Source organism: Eumetopias jubatus, unplaced genomic scaffold (genome assembly GCF_037043125.1).
Source record: "Eumetopias jubatus isolate StellerSeaLion01/CBP00866 unplaced genomic scaffold, mEumJub1_p1.0 scaffold_5, whole genome shotgun sequence".
Classification (NCBI taxonomy): Eukaryota; Metazoa; Chordata; class Mammalia; order Carnivora; family Otariidae; genus Eumetopias; species Eumetopias jubatus.
This window is the reverse complement of record NW_028274811.1, coordinates 120,511,053-120,536,689: the sequence shown is the minus strand read 5'-3', so window position 1 is coordinate 120,536,689 and position 25,637 is coordinate 120,511,053. Positions and strand designations below refer to the sequence as shown.

General features: G+C 41.4%; 1 protein-coding gene across 2 annotated transcripts in view; it reads left to right on the top strand.

Moving 5' to 3' along the window:
• GHR (growth hormone receptor) overlaps nt 1-25,637 on the top strand; it is a 134,201-nt gene that overhangs the window by 59,875 nt on the left and 48,689 nt on the right. For both annotated transcript variants that reach the window (XM_028097994.2, XM_088023699.1), the window contains one exon: nt 2,455-2,520. In XM_028097994.2, the coding sequence (XP_027953795.1) occupies nt 2,455-2,520 (66 nt within the window). The remainder of the gene's footprint in view (nt 1-2,454; nt 2,521-25,637) is intronic.

The window sequence follows — 25,637 nt, the reverse complement described above, 5'->3', positions numbered from 1 at the left end:
TAACATTGGGGCACTGGGTGGCTCAGTCGGTTAAGCATCCAACTCTTGATTTCAGCTCAGGTCATGATCTCAGGGTAGTGAGATTGAGCCTCATGTCGGGCTCTGCACTCGGTGTAGAGCCTGCATAAGATCCTCCCTCTCCCGATCCCCCTCCCTCCTTCCTCCAAAAAAACAGAATAACATTTACTAAGCACTTACATATTTGGTATATTGTGTGTACTAACTGATTTAAATGTTGCATATATAGATACTGTCACTGTCCCCACTTTATAGATGGAGAAACAGGTTCAGTTACCCGCCATAGTTGGGAAATTGAGTACCAGGTTGGAATAAAATAAGAAAGATTAGACTGTAGTCAGTTCTAGTCTCGGGGTCCTGTTCGTGGGCAGGTCGACCGTGAGGAGCTCTACCTCAGGGCACTGGAGAGCTGGAGTTCTCCAGTGTTTGCAGGTTCAAAATGAAGTTCTTTGGAAGGACCATCCCCAAGGTGCCCCTGACTTCTCCCCCAACTCAACACACCCCAGCTCAGCTGGGCTCTACCCACTCTCCACAGACAGATCAGAGCTCTTAACCTGCCCAGGCTGTGTCTCACCTTGGCCTTTGTGCAGCAGTTCCCTTGGCCCCAACTGCCTTTCCCTTTCTCTCCCTTGCCTGTTCATCCCAAGTTCAGCACCTGTCTCAAGGAGTCCCCTTCCCCAGGCAGCTTGTCCAGACTTGTTAAGGGCCCCCCCCCCATCGCACAGCTGCTCCTTCCTATATGGATTTCTGCCCAGGAGACTGTGAGCTCACTGGGGCCAGGGGCTCCAGCCAATCCGTTTTGTGGTACCGGTGCTTAAAAGCTCCTATAATAAATATATCGGAGTTTTCATTAACTACTTATTGTCACCCTGTGTTTGTTTTTCCCTCACTGCTCTGCACTTACAGACATTAAGGACAGCTTTGCTGCGAATTAAAATTGGCAACTTAGCATGACACCTCTGTTTGCTATGAAGGCACTTTTATTTATTGTGTTTTGCTTTTGTAAACAGCACCCTTATGGGACTAGCGCAAATCTGTGGTGTTTCCTTGAGGACGCCATTTGTTCCTTTTATGTCTTGACTCATCACATATTGTGGAGAGTGTTAGCTGAGGACGACTTTTTGCTTTATGAAAATGTTAACCAAATGCTGATACCATAAAGAGGAAAGCACCAGATGTCTGTCTGCAAGGAAAGCAAAATCCTGGTTTGTCAGGGGTGGTGAGGGCTCCCCAGGCATTTCCGGGCCTGAGGTTTGGCTCTGCCTGCTCCCTTGGAGCCTCATAATTGACCCCCACATTCCATCTCAGTCATCATTCTGGAGAGATTTGTCAGCTTTGCTGCTGATCTGTGCCTGGAAAATGGTGTCCATTAAGTGTTCCCAGTTTTAAGCTGAAAATTGAGACACACTTGCCAGTAATTTTGACCAAAATAACACGTATGATCGTATGGCATCCCATGATTGACTTAATTTTACTCTTCCTTTGAGCTATCAGACGTTTCTGATCCAAGCGGATCTTGGGCGGGGGCGGGGGGGCGGGCAGGACCCACCTGCCTCTGAAATTCAGGGGGACAGGAATGGATCAGCTTCCTGCCCAGTGCATCTTTATTTTGTTCCTCGCCCTTTTTTCATAATCGGAGAAAGATGTCTTAGCATTTTTTCTGTGGGTTTCTACTGAGGACCAAGAGCATCAGCAGTTTCCCCACTTTCAGGTGGTGCTCAAAGTTCGTTGTGAGCCTGGACCACTTCACCCCTCTAAGGAGGTGTAGAATCCTGGAAAAACCCCCTCTCCACCAAGCGCAGATAACAATTACATACTCTTGTAGCAAAACAACCCAGTTCAACAGTTCAATGACAACTACACTGATCCTTTTCCATTCTTCCTGTCTTCAATACAACATAATAGTAGTATCCATAGAATTCTAACCACTTTTAGAATCGATGACTCATTGCCCATCTCACGTCACAAAGTTCTGTGTCCGTCCTATCTAACTTTTCAGTTCCCCTTATCCCTTCCCCATTCCCGGGATTGCTCACATGTTTGTTTCCAAGAATGAACTTGTTTAACCAAACTGTTTTTAATACGGTTTTGAAAAAAAAGAATTTATGTTCCTCTCCATTTTCGCAAGCAAGACTCAAGCTTGGACTTGAATGTTCTAGGAAGGCATTTTTCCATTGTTCCTGATCATGTCTAGCCATGAGACCAGAGGTGACTAACACTGGGTTTCCGTGTGCTCTGATATTTATGAGTTCTTTTTAGAGGGTAGGTGTGATTTTAATTTTAAAAAGAAAGAAGGAAAACAAGGGAGAGAATTATTGTGAGGTTGGGCCAGGTCACATTTTGTCACTTGAAAGTGAAATGAATGAAATTGTAACGGGGTCACATCAGACCATTTTTACAGGGATGACTAATGGTTTTCTTCTCGCTCTGTTCCAGCCACACCAGCTACCCTTGGCAGACCATCCCAGAGTCTGCAAAGAGTTAATCCAGGCCCAGGGACAAGTAAGAATTTCAGTTCTTTTTCTGTCATCAGTGATCTTGTCCGTGCTTTACTGTAATTCAAGTTACCGTCCTTTCTTTGCTGTATTTGAGATTTGGTACCCGGATGAATGACCGATGGAAATTGCACAAATAAGCAAAAAATATATATTTTTAAAGGATGTCTTTTTCAGCTTCACTGCAAGGCTGCTTCTTTATTTCTCTCATTTGCTTATCCTTAGAGGTTAAGTAAAGCCAAATTAACGAGAAGGAAAAAAAAAAAGATTAAATAACATGTGGACCAACAATTAGTTTTTTGACTTTAGGAACCTGCCTCCTTTTACAAATTGGGTATTATATTGTCATTATTGCTTTGAGCTATTTCTATATCTAGTGATCGCATTGCCAGTTAAACTTGTCCCTTCAACCATATCATCTTATGCTCCAAAACTCTGCCTTCATGCGAACTATCTCTTCTCCTTGAAATGCCTTTGCACATCGCCCTCTTGTCTTCTGACAATCTCCTCCTCATCCCCAAGACTAAACTCAGGCATTAGCTCTGTTGGGGAAGCTTCTCTAAATCGTCTATGACCAAAGACTTGTTCTGCCTCTGTGCTCCCATAGAACTGTGTCCCTTGCTCCATGATAGATGTACTTCACGGGATTTGAGTGTATATATTAGTACCATGTGCAGAACTCAATGAGCTGTGTGGGCTGCATGAATTAAGTAATTATGTTTAGCTTTAAGACAAGGCCCACTTTTTATGCTTCTTCTAAATTCCTCACATGACCTAAAACAAATCCTCATCAGTCATAGGTGCCTTTAATTAAATTCCAGGGAAGGATTTTCTCATCATTTGAAGTATATGCTGGAGTCCACATGACACAATAGAGGAAGGGAAGACCGTGCACCTAACTGAGCTTACGCCATTGCTGTTTCATTGGCAATTCCGGTGTCTTGAAACCATAATTTGGATTTTATGACATAATTACAGAGTAGATTTCTAAATGAGATATAAATCCTTGGAGGTGACTCAAAGAGAAGGTTAGTGCTGTTTTTTGCAAGTGGCATCCACTTGCCCGTTGTGCCAGGCCACAAACTCTTTACAACCCTCCTCCTGTTTTAGAAGCCTCTGACATGTTCATCTGCTCCCTAATTAAGATGAGAGGTTATAAAAAGGGTGGCTTTTTAGTCATGTTTGGGTTATCCCAGCCAGTATATTTCAAAGCCTTCACACAGCAGATGGCGTGATTTATTGCTACTTTCTGCAAGGAAATGAAGAGGAATCAGTTAAAAATGTTTTACTGTGTATAGAATTGTTGAATCAGTATATTGTACGCCTGAAACTAATATAACACTGTGTGCTAACTATACTGGAATTAAAATTAAAAACTTACAAAAGAAGAATGTTCTACTAATGGTGCATGTTGCATCCCACATTGGTCCCTCCTCCGCACACAAACATAGTACGCTGCCCTTCACTTTCCCCCGAAGGGGAGTACAGTTCTTCCCGTCTTCTTTGTGAAGTCACGGGGAGAGGAACCTAAGCATTGGACTTGTTGTAATACAACCTCTGGGTATGGCAGGTCTGCTGAAGAAATTAACGCTAAGTCCTTTGGCATATGTTGATTTTCTGTCTTGTGATGGACAAGAATCCTTGTTATCCCTTATCTGTGATACAGCACATAGATATTGACCTGCCCACACAAAAAAGAATACTGTCCCTCCAGCTTCCCCTGATCAAAAGTTAGCTCCCCTCTATCCCAAGACTGATTGGATAAAGTTACCCCTGTCGGTGGTTGTGTCTATCAGCGCTCACTTTCCACAGAGCGCAGGCTTGGACACACGGCCACCTTTGTGATCTGAGCATCTCATTGAGATGCGACAGACCCTGGTGCTCACATCACCGCACCTTGTACACTGTCACTGTTTCACAAGCATTTAACTCTCTGCTGTGCACCCAGCACAGGCTCTGCACTCTGGGGAAGAAGGGAATGAGGAAGATATTGTCCTAACATGAGGGAGCTCCTGTTCTCACTCAGGAGATAATTTTACACAAACAGCTAGTGTTCAACATGAAACGTCCTGTCATTACACAGTTATAAGTCAGACATTTCCTATGTGCACTTTTCTAAATTCTCAGATTCAAAGCAAAACGCCCATGAAGGAAAAAATATTACAACCCTCTCAAAAAATTCTAGACAGAACTGACCTAACGCAGATAAATGCCACCCCACCTCTGCAGCCCCCTTGACTTTATTCTTGGGCTATTGCTGTAACCCCTTTCGTCACTGTCTCCCTCCCCTCTCCTCCCCCTACTCATCTCTCCTTTCTTATATGCCAGTGACAGTTTTAAGGACCCAGCATATCACTCTGCTCTAAACAACCCAGATTTCAAACTGCAAACCTGTCCCAAGACGCTGAAATCCAGCATCCTTCACCCCAGCTTATAAGTCTACACTACTTAGTACCCCCCTCTCATGTCATCCCATCTTCCAGAACAATCCTTCTTCCACCTCACACCACATTCTGTGACTATAAATCCTGCCCATACTTTAAAGCTCATCCAGGACCCTTTGACCCTTGGCCTGAGACAGTGCTTCCTTTCTCCAGGCTTGACATTGAGAGAGATCATGTAATTTTATACCACTTTTAAGGAATATATCAGGTGCTGTTTGCAGTAGAGTTATTTGCATTTTTCTCTTATCTCCCCATCTGGATTGTGAACAGCTGTATCTTATTCAGAGTTGTATAACTCACAGGACCTAAAGTAGTACCTTGGATGCTGTAAGGAATAAATGATATTGCCAATAAATTAATTAAATGGAAGCAGCCTTAATAGCTCCCTGGTTACCGTCCTTCCCCACACTTACTTAGCAAGTCCCACAAACACCCCTTGTTATGGAGGCTCTTGCCTGGCTGGAGCCGGCAGAGAGCATCAGATCCCCCCACCTGTGTTAATCACACATTCATCATCCTAAGTGTTCCAGCGAGGAAAGGACTCATGGGAGTCAAGTGGTTTATACTCTGAGGACAGCTTCCTTCCAGGCAAGGGCCACAGTATAGCAACAGTAGACAAAGGGTACGCACTGACCAGAGTCTGACCCAGGTGTGTGCCTCTTTGTTCCCTCACCGCTCAGTCACACAGGATGCACTTTGTCTCCAGATTTGGAACCACTACCCATGTGCCTGCCAAACACCTCTGTATCGAGAAGCCCAAAGTCTCTTCCCAATGGGTTTCCTATAGTAAGCTGGTGATGTAAGCACGTTCTGGCTGTGTGGACAACCATAACCATCCGCCGCCAGGTTCCGATGACTTTAGGTGCAAATCATAAACCTAATCCTATCGCTGAGCAGCACTGACAGACATACGTCTTGCACGTCTTTCTGAAGACGTTTTTTCCCTCTCATTTTTAAGTCATTCCTTTTCACTGAATTTACTACATCTTACTATGAAAGTGTAAATTTTGTGATCAGTGACATTTCCACTTCAAGTTAAAATAAGGAAAAAATATGGAAGTCTCACTGACTGGCATTTGGAGCGTAAGTTAGTCCAAGGTTTTCTGAAAACAGGCATTGTGAACATCAACGTCAATGACTGAGATCAGAGTTACGTTTTGAAAGGATTCCAAAAGCTTATCCTCTTAGATGGGCACAACAGATGAATTGCTTAAAGCCTGATAAGTTCACGAACAACTTCCTTCACAATCATGAGTTCCTTTTCAATAAAAACATGATTATGAGACAGAAATTTGATACAGTAGTCGTCACCTTCGCAGACCCGTATCTTCTGTTCTTAGCTGGACTCCTGTCTTCACCTGCTCATTTCTCTTTCTTACCTCCTGTTTTTCCCTGTTCCAAGCTGTCCTGCTCTCTGCTCCCATGTGCATTCTTCCCGCCTACGTCTGATGCAGTGGCTCTTCTGCCCCGTCGCCTTCAGGAGCACCCCCAGTTTTCTGTGATATGAATAAACTCCTCTCCATGGCATTCAAGAAGGTCCATGACGTGGATCCTCCATGCTTTTCTAGCCTTATCTCCCTTGTATACTGTGGACACCCATGTCTATGTCCCTGCGTTTCCTGCTTCATCATGTCCTTTCCCACGGACCCCTTCGCCAGAAATTCCCTCTTCTTTCCTCTGAATCAGGAACATTCTCCATGGATTTTGTCTTTAAGGCATATTTCAAATGTCACTTTATCCCATCAGAGGATGAGTACTTTCATTTTGGAATCTCTATAGGCCTTTCTTGCTTTCTCTTAAGGAGAGATAGTATATAACACAGTACTTGAAAGAACTCACTCTGATAGCAAGACAGACTGTTGTAGTCCCAGATCTACCACATACTTCCTAAAGGAACTTTCCTGAATTGTATAAGCTATCTGTACCTTGGTTCTGTTTTGTTTCGTGTGTTTATCTCTAAAATAGAGATGCTGGGTGCCTGGGTGGCTCCGTTGGTGAAGCGTCTGCCTCTGGCTCAGGTCACGCAAGTCCCACACTGGGTGCTCAGCGGGAAGGCTGCTTCTCCCTCTGCTTTCCACTCCCCCGGCTTGTGCTCATGCTGTCTCTCTCTCTGTCAAATAAAATCTTTGTAAAATAAAAAAAATTTTTAAATAAAATAGGGATGCAAATAGTACCTACCTCATAGTTGTTGTGAGAATTAAAAATGTTGATATATTTAAAAGAGTTAGAATATACCTGGCCTGTGATGTTTTTTGTATTCTCTCATGGCTCTTAGTTTATTCCAACAAGTATTAGGATTGAACTGGGTGAAATGTCCTGTACTCAACTGTATGTTGGACCTTAACACCATGTCATTTGTTTCAACCTTATGGGTTCTTTGGTCTGCTTTCTATTCCCTTGGAATAGACTGTACTGTCATCAGGGGGAGGGGCTTTATCTTATACATCCTTGTATCCTACAATACCTGGGATGTACCTGGCACATGCCAAGTGCTTAATGAATAGTTGTTGGGTTTTATACACACACACAAAAGTAAAAAAATAATAAAAAAGCCAGGTTTCCCCCAGTATCTTAATTACTCTTTGGCCAGCACAGAGCACCTCCGTGCCCCTTAGCAGGCATTTATGAAGGGAGAGGGATAAAGGTATACAGGAAGAGATATTTCTCTTCTCTGTTACTATAAACACATACCGTCTTTCCCAGAAAACCTTGACTTCAGGTCATGGAGCCTCGGGTCATGGTCTAGCCTTGGGATCTGTCACAGGACATCTCTGTACCATCACTGTGTATCCTCTTGGCACGTCAGCTGCTGAGGGAATAGTGGCCCCACTCCTGCCCTATTACACCTCACTGCCCCCATCTGAGCCAAGTGACCTCCTCAGCTTTGAGGATCCATCTTTTTTTTTTTTAAGATTTAATTTTTTATTTGACAGTGAGAGAGAGAGAAAGAGCGCACAAGCAGGGGGAGTGGGAGAGGGAGAAGCAGGCTTCCCACCGAGCAGGGAGCCCAACGCGGGGCTCGATCCCAGGACCCCGGGATCATGACCTGAGCCAAAGGCAGACGCTTAACCGACTGAGCCACCCAGGGGCCCCGAGGATCTGTCTTCATCAGATCTTCTCAGCCTTAAGGGCTCATTAGCTGACAATACAGCTAAAATAAACACACCACCAGGGGAGTGTGTCTGTGCTGTGCGGATGCATATCTTAGACGGTGCAGCGCTTCTTTGTAACAAAGAATTTGAGCTTTGGACATGCTGTAGAGAGCAGTTCAGACATGGAAGCTGATGGTGAATTTTTGACAGGCTACTGTTTATAAATAATTCAGTAAATGATTCAGTAAGTAAACACAGATTATTATGATCCCTTTTAAGGAAACAGTGTTTATGTTGGCTCTCTCTTGCACCAGACTAGTGGTAACCCTTCCGGACGCACCGCACGGATCTCCAGATACTGCTAAGCATCATACAGATACTATCTCCCCGCTTCCTAGCCTCTCTGAAGTAGGAGGAAGACAGGTAGAATTATGCACTTTACACAAGAAGTGGAGGTACCGGGAAAACAGCTTTCGTAAGCATCTTAACTAACCAACATGAGAGTAAAGAAGAAACTGTCAGCACAGTGCTTTGTACCTGTCCCTAGAGAAGCAAAATAAAGCATAGATAATGCATATTAGTGAAAATTCAAATAACAGTGTTCAATTACCACAAAATATGGCCCCGGCAGTGACTTTTTTCCAGCCTGAAATACCCAGATAATGCCTGCCATTAGTTTTCAGGTCTGAGTGTCCTGTTGTGATTATCATACATGGTCCTGTTTTCACATGTAATTGTTGGGAGATGAGGATTCTTTGTAAGATAAATATTAGGCCTTAACTTTTTATCCTCCTTCAACTCCCAGCAATTTGCTAAGCCCTAATCAGTGTCAGTGGTAAGTATATATTTACCACTTAATTTACAAGAGAAGTATTCGCTGTGCATATGCTTAAGCCAGTGGTAGTGAAACCTCTGGGGTGGGAAATAAGCCCAGCTCAAGACCAGCCTCCTCAAGTACCTGCATTTCCTTGTTGGTTGTAGACATATGTCAAGGTCTTTTATTTCTTTTGGAGTCCAAACAATAAGAAAATATTTAGAAATCTGTGGGCACAGGCCTCTAAAAGCCTTGATCTTAGAAGTGAGTAATTTTTTTTTAAGTCTTAGAAGGATGATTAAGCATCTCCCTAAAAGTTCCCGTGGGCCTTTTTGTGCTCCATATACCCAGTTCCTAGTTTTATTTCTCTTCCAAAGCATAACACACATTTTTCAAGGATGAAATCCAAGATAAACGTTCTTTCACCCTCGGTGACCTCCGTGGGTGGGGACCGCTTTGTAGACTCTAAAAAGTTAAAGCGTCCCAACAAAGTTGGTTGTGACCTTTGAGTCCTCCTAGCCTGCAGCCTTCTGATTCACTGCTAGATTTTTCAAAACCAGCCCTGTAACCACTGATCCCAAGGGAGCTCTGGTTTCTGCACACAGGAGTCTAGGGAAAGAACCCCTGAACTAGGCCCACACCAGCTTCTACTTGTGGTGAACGGTTTTTTCAGATAATGTGCACGTGTGCACTGAAAAAAAACTTGAATTCATTATGTAAGGGTGCACTGATTTTAAAATATACAAATTAATCTATACACAGTGAAAGCAGTCAATACACGTTTATAAAGATTTATGGAATTCAAACATAGGTGCCATTAAATAGTAGTTCAGGTAAGAGCATGCTTCGTAGCAAATATATGCAATATGAAATAATATATATTGAAACCAAAAGTAACTCAAGAGGTGAATAATTACTAAATTAAAAACTTATCACTTAGAAAAGAAGTTATACAACTTTCAAAGGGCTTTTTAAAATGCATGATTTATAAGAAACTGATTTGTATGTCATTTGCAATCTGTGACTCGAAATAAGCTGTTTTCTTTTGAGATCAACAGGTATTTAAACTAGGGGTTGGCAAACTATGATCCTCAGACTAGATGCTTGTTTTTGTCAGTAAACGTGCCTATTTGTTTCAGATTGTCTAGGCTGCTCTGGGGATCAACTGGTCATCATGTTTGTATTGCTTCTTATCTTTTAATCTCCCATAAAAAATTATTTCCTATTCAGTAACTGACACTAATGGGAATGCAGGATTCACTTTACAAATTTACTTCACAGTCAGTTCTGAAATACACTATATTGTAAAGTAAAATTAATAGTATCTGCTAATCAACATGGACTTGTACATTTATGATCATGATGATGATGATTGGAGGTGGTGGCAGTATTGATATTGGTTCACCATCAAATGAATGCTGAGCATCTGCAAATGCTCAGTGATGAATGGAATTGGCAATCATTTGCAGCTCAGCTGTCTGCATGCATCATCATTTTCACATAATATTTATCTTAGGAGGAGTTACAGCCAGTAGATCACATGGTTCTAGTGTGAGGACAAACTTGACTTTGCAGGTCTGTAAGTCTGTTATGAACTGCTGCCACTGAATTCGTGCTGAAGAATAAAGACAGAAGGCTCTCCTGTTAGGTGACGGTGTAACCTAAGAGACTCATAAACCTGAAACCTCACCACATCACCACAGATGTTATGATTCAGATGCACAGCCTTCATGAGGCCTCGAGATGTTCTCAAGTGGTGTCTGTGTGTTTACTGCTGCAGGTTCTGGTTTCCCGTGTGTTATGGAAAAGCAGCCTTGAATGCTTCTTTATTCTCTCTTACCATTCCTTAATAAATAGAATTTTTAAACTCCAAATTTGGATTAATGTGAAAGCAAATATTTGCAGGAGAGCCCATCTGTGCTCTCTGTTGTCAGCACGTATGGCTTTGTGCACCTGTCACCACGAAGCTCTCGCAAGACACACCCCAAAGCAATGGAGAAACACCTGGATAACATCCTTTCTGTGACTGAAGCTTTTCTTTTCCTGAATTCTAAAAGCTTTTGAAGTTGTGCATCTTTTGCATTAAACTCAAATGGCTTGTGTACACCTGGTGTCTTCCCTTCTAGATTGTAAGCTTTTTGAGGGCAAGAAGATAGTCTTCCTCGTCTTTATATACTCCGCCCCTTTCTTCACAATTTAAACAGGGCTTTGCACAAAATGGGAGCTTAATATTTGTTAAATGCTTATCATATGGCGTCCCAGGAATTACTTAAGAGCAAATGCAGAAGGGAAGCACGGGGAGAGATGTTAGCATAGATTTCATGATACTTGAGTTTGGCTTACCACCACCCCAGTCCCGCCCAACACACACACACACACACACACACACACACACACACACACACTAACACAGAGGAGTAACATAATTGTTTCCTCAAACCTGAGAGCAGTAGATGCATCTTCCTCCTCTGCCACTTTTCTTTCTCATGGGGAAAAGCAGACAAGAAGGTCCTACAAAAAGATTATGCTAAGTGAAATAAGTCAAGCAGAGAAAGTCAATTATCGTACGGTTTCACTTATCTGTGGAACATGAGGAACAGCATGGAGGACATTAGGAGAAGGAAGGGAAAAATGAAGGGGGAGGGAATCGGAGGGAGAGATGAACCATGAGAGACTATGGACTCCGAGAAACAAACAGGGTTCTAGAGGGGAGGGGGGTGGGGGGATGGGTTAGCCTGGTGACGGGTATTAAGGAGGGCACGTACTGCATGGAGCACTGGGTGTTATGTGCAAACAATGAATCATGGGACACTACATCAAAAACTAATGATGTCACGTATGGTGATTAACGTAACATAATAAAATAAAAAAATTAAAAATTAAAAAAGAAGGTCCAACAAAAGTTTTGGAGGTGTTTGTTCTTATCAGACAGTCTTACAAACTCTTATTGGTTTCAGTTGGTGTCACAAGCTGTGTGATGAGTACTTTGGGGTTTGGGGAGCTGGAGACCATGAGCTGTCTTACGTGGATGCATCCAGCATCCTGCCAATAGGCCACAAGCTCCAACTTACCCATCTATAAATGGAGAGGTCAACCCCTATCTCGGAGGGTCATTGTGAGGAGCAGATGGGTACATAGAAGAATTCCTGGCACAACGTAGGTACGGAATAAATGTTAGCTATTTGATTATTTTTACTACTGCTGCTGCTATGGTTACTACTTGTATTACTGCTCCTAAAAGAGTAGTAGCAGCCTGGGTCCCTGGAAGTACCCTACCTACCTCCTCACCCCCTCACCAAAGCGTATCTCCAGTTTAACTCCATCTGTACTTTCGGGGGGGACAGGAAGGAGGCTATCTAGTATAGTATATCTCACATCGGAGTAGTATATATTTTAAGAACTAAAAGTCTCACAGACTCCAGAGAATGTTTGTACAGCCCTGTTTGAGAAAACTTGATTTAACAAATTTTAATGTTTGGGATTTGTCTTTTCATTGCCCTTCAGAGGCAGGGAAGCAGGGAGCCTTGAAGGGAAGGCCTGAGAGGCTTGCCAAACTCCAGATGCCAGAGGACAAGACATGGGCTCCAGGCAAGAAAGACAGACACCCAAATGGAGAGGTGCCGGGGAGGAGACCAAAAGGGCAGCCTGGAGCCTGGCCTACTGGCTTCACAGGCAAGACTGGGTGAAATGTTTGGCACCTGGTAGAATATTATTCCCTTTCCTTCCTCTTTTCCCTAAGACTGTCCTCAGTCCTCCTAGAAGAAAGGAGACTGTACAGATCACTAAAATGGGTGCCATCAAAGCACATTTTTTTCTACTTTTCCTAAGAGCATCTTTACCCCCTCCTCGACTAAACTCGGTCCCAAGGAACATTTACTGTCTGGATGAGTCATTTGACACTAATCATGTACTGTTTTATCGGTAGGATTCTCTTATATGGAGTCACTAACTTAAAATTGGTTTTTGCTTGAGAAGTTCAGCTCTAAGGAGGCTTCCTGGATCAAGTTTAACAGCAGCAACAAATAATACGTTGATTAGTGGTGAGGTCCTCAGGCTGGCCTATGACAGCCCCGTTGACTCGTGCTACAGCTGGCCTGTGGCTGGCTCTGAGCTCTGGAGCTACAGCTCTATGGGACAGAAAGAGGAGGAGGGTTTCGCACCCTCCTTAGTGCCACCTCACTATCTCTACCTCCGTCTCTCCCTACACCCCACTCTAAAGACTCTGCCTTTCTTGAAGGAAGGCAAACATTTTGAACTAGATGACATTTTGCTTTGGTACCTCCCCCCAAATTTAGTTTTTGACTGAATAATCTTGGTTAGATCATGACGAAATAATCTCCCAGGGGATAGTCAGCCTCAGTATGAGAAGCTGTGAAACCAGAAAACCAGATGTCTTCGTGCCTCGTAGACCTCTCCTTGCTGAGGTATTTATAAGAGCGGATACCTTGTTGTTAGTCATCGGTGACTGACAGGACTAGAGAGACCTCTCCAGCTCCTTTTGGAGAGACCAAAAGCCTGAGAGAGAAGTCGATCAAAAAGTTCGCTGGGGCAGCGAGGCTGCTGAAAAGAGAACAACTAGGAAAAGAAAGAAAATATTTCCAGATGGACAGAATCTGGAATGAAAGAAGCAGCCTTCTCAGGCAGCGGAGGGAAAGAAGGAAACTGAAGCCAACGATCAGAAGTCTTAGGAGACCAAGATTTCTCAGTTACCAGAAGGAGGGAAGCTTGGCCTTGTTTGGGCTGCAAAATGAGAATGCCCTTCAAGTGAGATCTGTAGGACTCATTTGACAAAAGCTGTTTCCCTCTCCTCTTTGAGCCCAGAATTCCCTCCTTCTGCTTGCCCAGCCTTGACCAACATCACCACCTGTGATAGTTCCATTGTACCTCTTAAAGGACGGCCCAATATTTTCCTCGGCGTGACTTTCTTGAAATAGAGAGAGACCTGGAGATAAAGGGCTGGAGGCTTCGTTGGTGCATCCAGAGCCACAGCCAAAGCCTAAAATCCCAATAGGATGTCAATATAAGCAGCCCCTAAGATCCTGAAGTGGTGGTTCTTGATGCATGTGTCCATCAGACTCATCTGTGGACACTTTCAATAAATATGAATGCCAGAGTTCTACCTCAGACCTGCATTGATGGAGCTCAGTCCTAAGACTGATGGAACAAATTACCATAACCCTGGTGGCTTATAATAACAGAAACTTCTTCTCTCACAGTTGTGGAGGCCAGAAGTCCAAAATCAAGGTGTCATCAGCATTTGTTCCTTCTGGAGGCTCTGAGGAAGAATCTGTTCCATGCCTGTCTCCTAGGTTCTAGAAACTGCTGACAATCCTTGATGGTCCTTAGTTTGTAGATATATCGCTCCATTCTCCGCCTCCAACTTCACAAGGCCTCCCTATGTCTCTGTGTCTGTTCTCCTTTCCTATCACTTATAAGGACACCCATCATTGAATTTGGGGCCCCAACCTAAGATAATCTCATTCTGAGATCCTTACCTTTATTACACCTACAAAGACCCTTTTTCCCAACAAAGATCACATTCATAGGTACTAAGGATTAGGATCTGGGCATATCTTTGGGGGATAAAATTTAACCCACTACACATACATAATAAAATCGCTCCCAAAAATGATTCTTTGCACACTCTGCAAAGAACTCTGCCCTTAATGTTTGAGCCCACCATTTCTCCAGTGCTTAGGAAATGCTAGGACATGCAAAGTTAAACAGGCTTCTTTATTGCAGAATTACTCAGATTCTCTACACTGCTTGGGTGCATTCTGATTGTCCCAGAGAAAGGAAGAAACAAAACAAAACAAAACAAAAAAAACCCATAGCACTTCCTGAAAATAGTTGACCAGGGGCCTTCTTTTCAAGGGATTATCTATTATAGCTTCAGTGGCCACTGGTGTTCAAAGGAGCACAAGCGGAAGTGCTTGTGGCACTTCTGCAACAATGCTCAGTGATTTGGGCACGCTACGGCACTAGCCCATGAGTCTATGCACTTGTGCACCCATTTAGAGTGTACTGATCCCTCTCCGAGTATGAGCGCATCCTTCAGTGAATATCCACAGGGGGTTCCCTAGAGAGTTCGTATATGTGCTTGGATTTTTAGATGTCATCTAGTCTCTAAGCTTGCCTTCTACTATTTTCAGAGGGATCCTGCTAAAATATTAGGGTGATAGAGTGGAGAAAGGGGGAGTGGAAAGGGCAAGGTGGCCAAGATTACACAATGTGCTTTTTTTTCCCTGAAAACAGCCCAGAACACCTGAAAAAGGAGAAATGACTTCATCATTTTTATTCCTATAATTCCAGTCTCTCAACAATAGCATCAAAATATGATTCTTCAGTAAGTTTATAGTGATATTATTTTTAAATGCTCACCTTTAGAGCTTACTAGGGTATGTACTCATTCTAAAAATTGATACATCAAGGGAAATAAGCAATTACCTTGAATTTTTGTATGAATTGCATTTCAGGGTAACTGAATAGTTGGTGAAGAAAAGATGATTTCTTGTTGTCTATATATATATATATATAATAGACAACAATTATATAAAAAGCCTATATATAGAGACATTCTAGCTAATAAATATATATATATAATTCTGCCTATATATATATATAGAATGTCATATATATATATATAATTCTACAATAAAGAAGCCTATATATATGTATAGACTACACACACACACACACACACACACACATTCTAGCTAATAAATCCAGATGAAATGGTAGGATTAGAAAAATCAGTTTAGAACCCCTAATGACATAGTGTATTTAGGCAAGGTCACCAGTGAATGATAAAATATTTAGGTGAACTCTATTCTTCATGAGTCAGGCTGACAACACTTTGAACCCAGATCAATCTTACCATCATCTGATATTATATGTCCCTGATACAGGAGTTTGCAGCACCACCCATGATGGATTCTTTCTGTGAGGGTTGAACTGAATCAAATTAAGTCTCTAGGTCTTACTGCCTATTTATGGAAAATAAGAGGGATAGAGGAACATTTTAAATGACTCTAAGAATGCAATAAGCTAAAGGAAATTATCTTCAAAAAAAATCACATAATAAAAAGAAGAGAGAGGAAATGTCATGGATTTGAACAATTTAAGAGACATAGTGTGGGCCTAGTTTACATTCTAATGCAAACAAATAAATTGTCAAAAGACAATTTTTAAGATATTTTTAGAAATTTGAGCACAGACTGGGTATTTAATGACATTGAGGGATCATTATTAATTTGTTAGGTATAATAATACTTTTTTTTAATGAGAGAGTCCTTTTAGAAATAAACATGTAGGTAGTTATGGGTGAAAGCAGATGGCTAAAAAGAACAACAGATAAGTAGATAAGTAAAGTATGGTTTATTATTATTACTAATAATAAACATATGGTTTTACTATTAATATTATTTTACATGGTTCCTTAAGCCATGCTCTCTATTTTTTTCTATAATGAATTTTTTTAAAGATTTTATTTATTTATTTGAAAGAGAGAGAGAGCACAGAGGGAGAGGGAGAGGGAGAAGCAGGCTCCCCACTGAGCAGGGAGCCCAATCTGGGGCTGGATCCCAGGACCCTGAGATCATGACCTGAGCCAAAGGCAGACGCTTAACTGACTGAGCCACCCAGGCGCCCCTCTTGCTCTCCATTTTTGTGTGTATTTGCAAATTCCATATTAAAAGTAGAGTAATCCCTCATGAACAGTCGCAGTCCCCATCCTCTAGTAAAGACAATTCACATTCCCAGTGAAACCCATGAAATTAGCCTTACTAGTGAGGATTAGTGAACTCTAGTGAACCAGAGTGCTATCTCTGAAAAGTGGGAAAGACCCTTACATGAACACATCAGTTTAGAGAATTGCTGTAGGACAACCAGAGAATGTTTGCATTCTGGCTAACTAGACATTAATGTATTATGCTGCAGGGTGTGATCCTGAGGGTTGATGTTGAAAGGCATCCTTGGTTTCATTTGGCAAAGAAAAATCAGTGGCTTGGCTAGAAATTTAAGCCTATGGTTCTAAGTCCTATTTGATCTCAATTTCAAGAGATTCCATTGCTGCTGTGATCTAACATGATGATATTTGCTTGCACATGAGCTCTGCTCTAGGTCTCACATTGGTGCCAACATTTTCCTAGGACTGAAGTCACGTTGTAGTGAACACTGCTGTGTCCCAGTAGAGCCTCCAGGATGATATGGCTGCGGACCATTTACATTCTGCCCCCACGCTTTAGCCTCTCACCTCTCATAAAACAAGAAATCAGAAAGATAACCAATAGGCTTTTGATTAAGTCACAAACCAAAGACAGAGAAGAGAAGAAAGAACCAATTAGTTGCAGTTTTCAAAATGGAGTATTTTTCTCATTTCTACTTTCTAGCTATTTGCTCTTGAAGCTACAGCTTGAAGCCTGGCCGTTTACAAGCCTACAGAGAACATTTGGAATATGGCCACCCCTGCCCTTGTCTGTGCCACATGGCCTGCTTTCTCTCCACTCACCTCTGCCCCAACATCCCAAGTCAGGAGCCCAGAGGCTGAGAGCAGTGCACATTCATTCAAGTTCATATAAACTAGAGGGAATCCAGGTGATAACCAAAAATGACAGAATTTCATCTTCAAGACTCTTCAGTTCCCTTAGTGTTGCTGACTGATCTCTAGGAGCCCTAGGCTCGGCTCTTGGATGTCTCAGAACCAAACAGAGGATCACTTGTACCGTATGCATCTGCTTGTTGGCCTAAAAGCTATCAAAATGTGTTCCCTACTTGGCCTCTTCTAAAAAGAAAAAGAATAGGGCGCCTGGGTGGCTCAGATGGTTAAGCGTCTGCCTTCGGCTCAGGTCATGATCCCAGGGTCCTGGGATCGAGTCCCGCATCGGGCTCCCTGCTCCTTGGGAGCCTGCTTCTCTCTCTCTCTGCTCCTCTGTCTCTCATGAATAAATAACTAAAATCTTAAAAAAAAAAAAGAAAAAGAAAAAGAATAAAACCCCATACACTCGAGAAATAATTCCTAACATATAACCACAAACCATGTACCTAGATATGTCTTCTCACCAAGTCATCCTTTATGGTTGACCACTATGTTAATCTTCTGTTCCTCCTGCACGTATAAGGTTCCACAGAACAGGAGAAGGCAAAGAATGTCAAGGTTTTATGAAACATTGTAAACCAGAGGCTTTGGACAAGCAAGTGAGTGGTGAACTGGGAATGAAGTGTCTATCTCTGTCTCTATCAGTGTCTCAGAATTGACAGGTGCGGTCTCATAGCTGATGACAAACGAACCCAGCAAACATAACCCCAGCATGTTCCACTCATTTCCCATTTCTCTCCTGGCCAGACTGGCTCCATGCCCATATATTAAGAAGATGGTGGCTTTCAGTCTATACCTGACTGGGTGAGGTTCCGACATGTAAGCTAATAGGGATAAGTCTACATCCCTCATAGTAAAAGTAAAAGCTTTCTTTTCATTCACCCAGGTAAATAAGCAAAAGACAGGTTTAAAATACATTACAGTCAAGTGCCATGAAAACAGAGATTTTTGCTTTGTTCCTTGCCGTGTACTTGGCACCTAGAAGTGGCCCATAGTGGCTGTGAATGAATGAATGGTCCTGCAGGACAGGAATTGTCTGTACTTGGATGGGTCCTTTTCATCTAGCCTCGGAGCCTAGATAGAAAATATTGCCACAGTGTTGGTCCCGCAAACTGACTTGGCATGCTTGGGGATGCCTTGCAGCAAGATAAATCAAGTGGGACATCCTGGAGGCCCCCCCAGTGGCCACCACCAGTGCTAGTCTCCATTACCTGACCCATTCTAGATGTTTAAATTAGGAGTCATTGTGGCAACCACACCGGGAATCATGTCTCCCATACTTTCTCATACTGGGTTTGGGGTTTTTATTTTCTTTTTTGGCTTCTTGGCATCCAAAATTGCTGTTGAGAGCAGTATATTAAGACCATGACTCTTCCATTACCACACATTTCTGTTACCAACAGAGGAGGTAAATGAATCACTTAAAATGAAACAATTCCATCCTCTTTGGTACACTATAAACATCATCTTAGCTTTGACTGTAATTATAGTGGGGGATGCTGCTGAGAAAATGGTATAATTATAACATTACGGTTGAGAACCATCTGAATGGAAAACCCTGAGCTGCACTGTGCAAAGTTTAAGATGGGATTATGGTCCTTTTTTCATTATGAATGAGAATAATTAGGCAACTGCAAACGAGAGCTTTGCAGTGTGATATTAATACTGCAAATAAAATCAAAACCCTAAGTAAAAATGAAGGGGAAATCTGATGCTTCTCTTTATTTTCACACGTTCCTAGGAGATCTTATGTGAAAATGTAAAGTAGAGCAGAGAAGCTTACCAAGTTGCAGGAAACCTGAACAAAATCACAAGGGGCTCAGTTAGAAAAATAAGCACTCGAGCTGGTTTTTCCCCTCTTCCCTCCAGGCAAAAGGACTTCACACAGGTATATCAAGTGCCTAAAGTTTTGTTTCCCTGAATATGGCTTTTTCCCCCTCTTTAATAGGCTTACCCATGGTCCAAGATTTTATGCTACCATAAATTTTAAAAGACAACATTCTGTCTCTTGACTGGGGTGTGGATGACACTGTGTGTATTTGTCAAGTCATTGAAATGTAAACTTAAATTTGTGCTTTTCACTACACATAAAGTATCTCAATTAAAAATTTTTTCTTTAAGTTTTTAAAGACCAGAGATTTCCAGCAACAAGAGTAAAGTAGAAAAAGCATAGTCAGAAAACCTGGCCTGGAGTTCCTGCTCTACCACACAAAAGTCTTGAAGCCTATTTTCTCTCTTTTTAAAAATGGAAATATTGATATTTACACTCCCACCTTTACAAGAATCAGGTATGACAATGATGTGCACATTCCTTGCAAGTGTTCTAGGGCTCTGTAAATCATAATGAATTCTCAGGTTTACTCTCAAAGAAAAGGAAATTATGGGTTTCTCCAAACAGTGAAATAGAGTGGCAAAGAATCTCGGTCATGTGACTGGGTCTGGTTATTTTCTCTAGTGAAGGGGGACATGGCTGGCAGGGCAAGGAGTGTGTGTGTGTGTGTGTACGTACGTATGTACGTACTGGAGGATGAAAGGGAAAATAATTTGTCTTCTTGGCTTCATCTCTACTCCCGGGTTTTCCTAGAGCCTTATTCGTCTCTTTGCCCCAAGCCTGCAAACGGACTCCTCACCCTCCTTTGTTAATAAACATCAGAAAGCTGAGGTTTCACTTAGCCTTGTCTTCCCCCACTCCCTCGGTCTATGAATGTTCTAAATGTATTATAACAATGATAAGGAGGAAGAGAAATAGACATAAATAGAAATATGTCCTATATGCCACTGCCTGCAGATTTGGCTTGTTTCTCTTAGCTTACTTGCTAGTGTCCTCAGCAAACTATGACAACCCGTAATACTTCTGGCTCTCAGGATCTTGTCTCTTAAACCTGCCTGACCAATATTTGTTGTTCCTGGACTCAGTAACGATACTCTTTTTTTGTCCGAGAGGTTCGGAAAGCACACGTGATGTTCCTAAAAGTTCCTTCAAGTGAGAGAGTATTTGAAAACTGAATCTCAGAGGAGTAGCCCTTTCAGAACTGTAGCGGAAGCCAGACAGGCATGGTTTGAAGCCTCACTCTGCTACTTAGTAGCTGTGGGTTTTTGGACAAGTCACTTAACCTCTGAGCCTCAAGCAGCTGATCTATAAACAAGGATAAATACAACCTACTTTGTAAGCTCTCTTGCTTGTAAGTTTCCACTAAGCATGATGTTCCTTCCCTTTCAGTGGTGTAGGAAGTCATTAACATGTCATTAACACAAGTGAAAAGTGTATAAATATATCAAACCCAAGATCAGAGGTCCTACAAAATACTTTTTTTAAAAAGGATTTAGAATTTGGAATTTTATAAATGGAATAAGGAGAATTTGTAAAAATAATAACTAATTTAAAATAAACAAAATACCTTAACTAATGAACTTGGGGAAAATAAACTGAAGATTACTATTCAGCAAAAGAGGAAATGATCAAAGTCATAAGGTGCAGGCCCCTTGGTATTTGCAAAGTAATACAGAGCCATAAAATCCCATTTAAGAGGAGGCAAAGCCAAAGGGCTGGTTCTCTTTGAAAGGCTCTTGAAAACAGACATCTGGAAAATTATGGTCTACTCCCTGGGCCTTATTTCCTACTCTGGATAAGCAACCTTCTCGAGCACAAAAAGAACAGCCAGAGTCACTAAAGGAGATAAAATGATTTATCAGAACTAGTTAAAATAATTAAATCTGAAAAGCATGATCCTGGACATGGAGTAGGGCAATTTCTGCAGACTTTTTGAAAATAAAGTAGCCCAATACAAGGATTTTATTTGACTGCTATAAAGAGTCAAAGACAGATGGAGACAGATTGAGAAAACAGAATGTTCTGAAAATCCTGTTTATTTTGGTGGTAAGCCAGCCATCCAGGGCAGGAACCAGAGTCCTTTCCTTGAAGAAATATAGGTTTCAGTTGGAAGAATAAATTAAAAAGGTAGATTACAACCTCCAACCTACTAGTGAATTGGGAGTATTTACTGAGCACCTATTACAAGCATAAAATTATTTTAAGTGACCCAGGAATTGGATGGGAGGGAGCCTAGAGTTAGAAAGAAAGAAGATACAGTCCTTGCATCTGAAGTGCTTACAATTTATTGAGGGCTCTTTGTCCCCGTTTTCGTTGCACCATGATGTTATTCAGAGTCATACAAGAGGGCATAAATTTACTGGGGATAATATTACAGAGAGCAATAGTGACACTTAAATGCCTCCGTTATATTTACTACCCCAGTTATCTGCATTTGCCTGGGGAAATTGCAAGCAAGGGCAGGAAAATGTCACTACCAGCCAGTTCCAGATAATGAAATTACTTGCTCCAAAAACTTTCACTGCATTATTAAGTTAGATTGCTTAGGACTAAAAAGTAATAAGACTGATTTTCTTAGGTGGCTCATGAATTAATTTAACTCAAAAGATAATTCCCAAGGAAGAGTTTTAAAAATCCTTTGAGTAGTAACAACCTCATTGGGATTGATTTAAAACTTCCCGGGCTACTCACTTTTAAAAGATAATGTTTTTAAATATATGAGTGCGGGCATAATGATTAAACTGGTAAGTTTTATTACTTTGTAATCACGTCAAGTACTAATAATTGAAATAAAATCTGTGAGATTAGTAATACAATAAAAACATACACAGCATATGGAAGTCTTTATGAAGGACATGATTACTGTAATTATGGTTGTCCTTGTGGGACTCTGAACCAAATTCCCCAAATAGGTGGGTAATATGGCCTTTATCTTGAACACCTTTCCAAGCGTTGTAAGTTCATGAGTGTAAGTAGCCACTGTCAGCTTACATCTATAAACTCTAAGGTGATTTTTATATGGTTAAAGGTTTTCATTAAAATAAGTTGAACTTAATCTAATTTGTTCCATGGGGACTTTGCTGGGGTTGTCAAATGAGGGAAAGAGATCATGAGAATAGGGTTTGCCTGGTTTCTCTGTCCTTAGTAAAAAGGGTCCCACTTGGGTATTAAGGACCTCTAGAATGAATCTGGGAGCTTTCACACATGTCACAAGCCTTGGGCTTCCCATGATGGGATGCCAAAGAAGCCACACGGCTCACAGGTTCCCTTAAGGTGTGCCTGGTTCACATCTGAGAGGTTTGGTCCCAAGTAATCTTCAGTCTCCACTCAACCACATCTGTAGTCTTTCTCTTTCCTTCCCAACATCTTGCACATCCCAAAGGGGTTAGAGGACCTCCAGATTCTCCAGGTGGGACCAGGTTTTGAGTGGATACCCTGTATTGAGAATGAGCCTGAAACCTTGGTGTGTGGCAGCCATTTATCAGTAAGGTATTGAGAAGAACAGGCCAGGAGCCCCAAGTTAGTGGACACACATGGACCAAGAGATGGGCGTCTCTCACAGCTACACCGGAGTGTCTCCTGGAGCAGTGAGAAATGGGAGACGTACTTCATAGAGTATTGTTCAACTGTTTCCAGCTCTTTCTCTCTGCTCCTCTCCTTCCGCCTATTCTCTCAGTCACATCTGCACAAGAAAGCTGTTTACTCGAAAATATTTTCCAGACTAATATTATCAATCCAGAAGATGGATGGTAGTTTTTTATTAAAAGGGAAAGTTGTCTTAACTGATTTCATTTGGAGACTTCTGCTATATTCTCAACCTCAGCATTATGTCCCAGTACAAATATTTTTTTTGTAGCTTCAGGTTTTTATTTAGATTCCAGTTACCATACAGTGTAATATTAGTGTCCGGTGTAGAATCTAGCGATTCATCACTTACATACAACACCCAGTACAAATATTTTTTTTAAATGTGGTTTTAAACCTGATGGTATATTTGTCTCACCTTTAAATTAAACTCCTGGTTAAAAAATTAGCCAAAAAAAGTACAAAAGAAAAAGGGCACTGTTTTAAATTCTATAAAATGAGTTGTTCATTAAACTATTTGGGGCATTATTGAATTGTGTTTATTTTTATTTAGGATCTTTCAAAAAGATCCTACTTTATTGTAGAACTACGCTGCTGCATAGCTTTCAAATTACAAATCATAAACCAAGATTTGGGAGCCAAAGGAAAGTTCAAAATTAGAATGTGGTCAACTCCCTGCTGCAAAAATTAAGGAAAATGTTGCACACATCCCACTCCTTATACCAAACAAATGAATTGAAAGTATTAGATTTTGTATCACGGGTAGTTGTGACAACTATAGGGAATTCTGAACTTTCAGACGTCAAATCGTGAGCTTGAATTTTTGACCTTGAAAAATGAAACATATCTTTAAAAGTGATGAGAGTGCTACAGTGTGAGTTTTCAAAATGACAGATTGCATGGGGATGGTGTGGCTAGATTGTCAGATTGGTTTCTGGTCTGATGAGCGCCTACTTTTAAAGACCATGTTTTTATTTCTTCTCTTTTTCTTACCCTATGATTTCACTGACCTAAGTGGGTTTTAGTACTGTTCACATCACAAAGAGGCCAGAATGGATTATTGTGTTAAAAGGAAATTGAGGTGTTATGTTTTATAAAGCACTAACAAAGCTATTATTAGATGCAGAATTGTAAGGAAGGTTTGTAATCATTGAAAGGGGCAAGAAAAAAAAAACGAGTTTTTTCAGGTCATGTTGAAGACATGCATCATCAGACTTACATCTCATCATACTTTATTATTACAATAGTGTTTACATTACCATGTGCTGTTCTAAGCACTTCACATATTTTAAATCATTAGTAGTCATCATAATGATCCTACTGTTATCCTTATTTAACAGATGAGGAGATGACGGCACAGGCAGGCTAAGTGACTTGCCAAAACGCACACAGCTGAGAAGTGCAGAGCCATGATTCAAACCCAGGCATCCTAACTCATGCACTCTCACTCATTACCACTGTGCTATGCCATCTCCTTATATCTTCTTGATGTGGAACTCTTCTTCTAGAATAAGAGGAAGTGTATGTATATGTCTATATCTAAGAGGTTGAGAGTGTAGGATTTAAAATGAGACATCCTGGGCATGGTGCTTCCCATCTTTATGATGGGATACCATCAGTCCCCATCTCATAAATTGGTTAAAAGGATTGAATGAGATAATACACCAAAATCTCTGAGGACTGGGTCTGACAGATGGCCATACCCGATAAATGTTAGTTCTTGTCATAATAAATATATTTACATCAACTTTAGGATATGAATTATGGTTGCCAAATTCCCTGGGTGAGAGATGATAAACATTTATTAAGCAGGCACTTCTTAGAGTTCAATCTCATAATAATTCAGTAAGATAACTCTTACTATTCCCAGTTCAGTGAACTTGAGGAAACTCAAACTACAAGAAAAGATATTATTTTCCTAAAATCAAACAAGCAAGGATTCAAACTCAGGGCACACTGGCCCCAAAGCCTCAGCTCCTTCTACCACCCTTGTCTTGTTCTAAACTTCAGGTTTGTTCGGCTAGTTCTGATTCATTGATCAAAAAACCCCAGTACAGAACAAGAGAAAAAGTAATACCAAGCTTGTGCAATTACATCATGGGCAAGTTAACCAGTGTAATGGCAGCTGTATTGGCTCAGCGCATAAAAACCATGCTGCTCTGTGCTAAGACCTGTCTGAGCCCATAAATAAGTTACATTAATAATTGCAGCATGGTGAAAGACGACCCAAGAAATTTTGCTTGATATAGGAAGTGGCATCTGTGACTTCTGATTGAGAACTAGGGCTTCTTAAATGAGTGCTGAACCATGCTTCAGGGATTTTAAGCCTGCTCTATCCATGGAAGATGTGAAGCTCAACAGCTGATCCGACCACTTGTCACTGTTGACAGTCCTATAAAATTTCTAAGACAGGGACTCTGTGTTCTAGTTCAAACCAAGTGAATATTTCCTGTTTGTTGACCTATAACTTCAAGGGTGCTAAGTCATCTGTCTAGAAAGATTCCTATACTCCCCTCTGTTGTAAGTTATTGTAGTTCTATAAAATGGTCAAAAGGAATGCCTGCATATTCTTTTTTTGATTAAAAAAGCTAGGCTTTCCTTCTTTTTTCCTGTTTCCTCTATGGTTTAGCTTTTTTCCTCATCTGTTTGCCAGGAGTACCCTGAATTTTAGAACTAGAAGGGTAGTCACACAAGGGCAGTTGAACATGCACTGGTTGTGAATTTCAGAGATCTGGTACAAATGGATATTTAAGCTCTTGGAG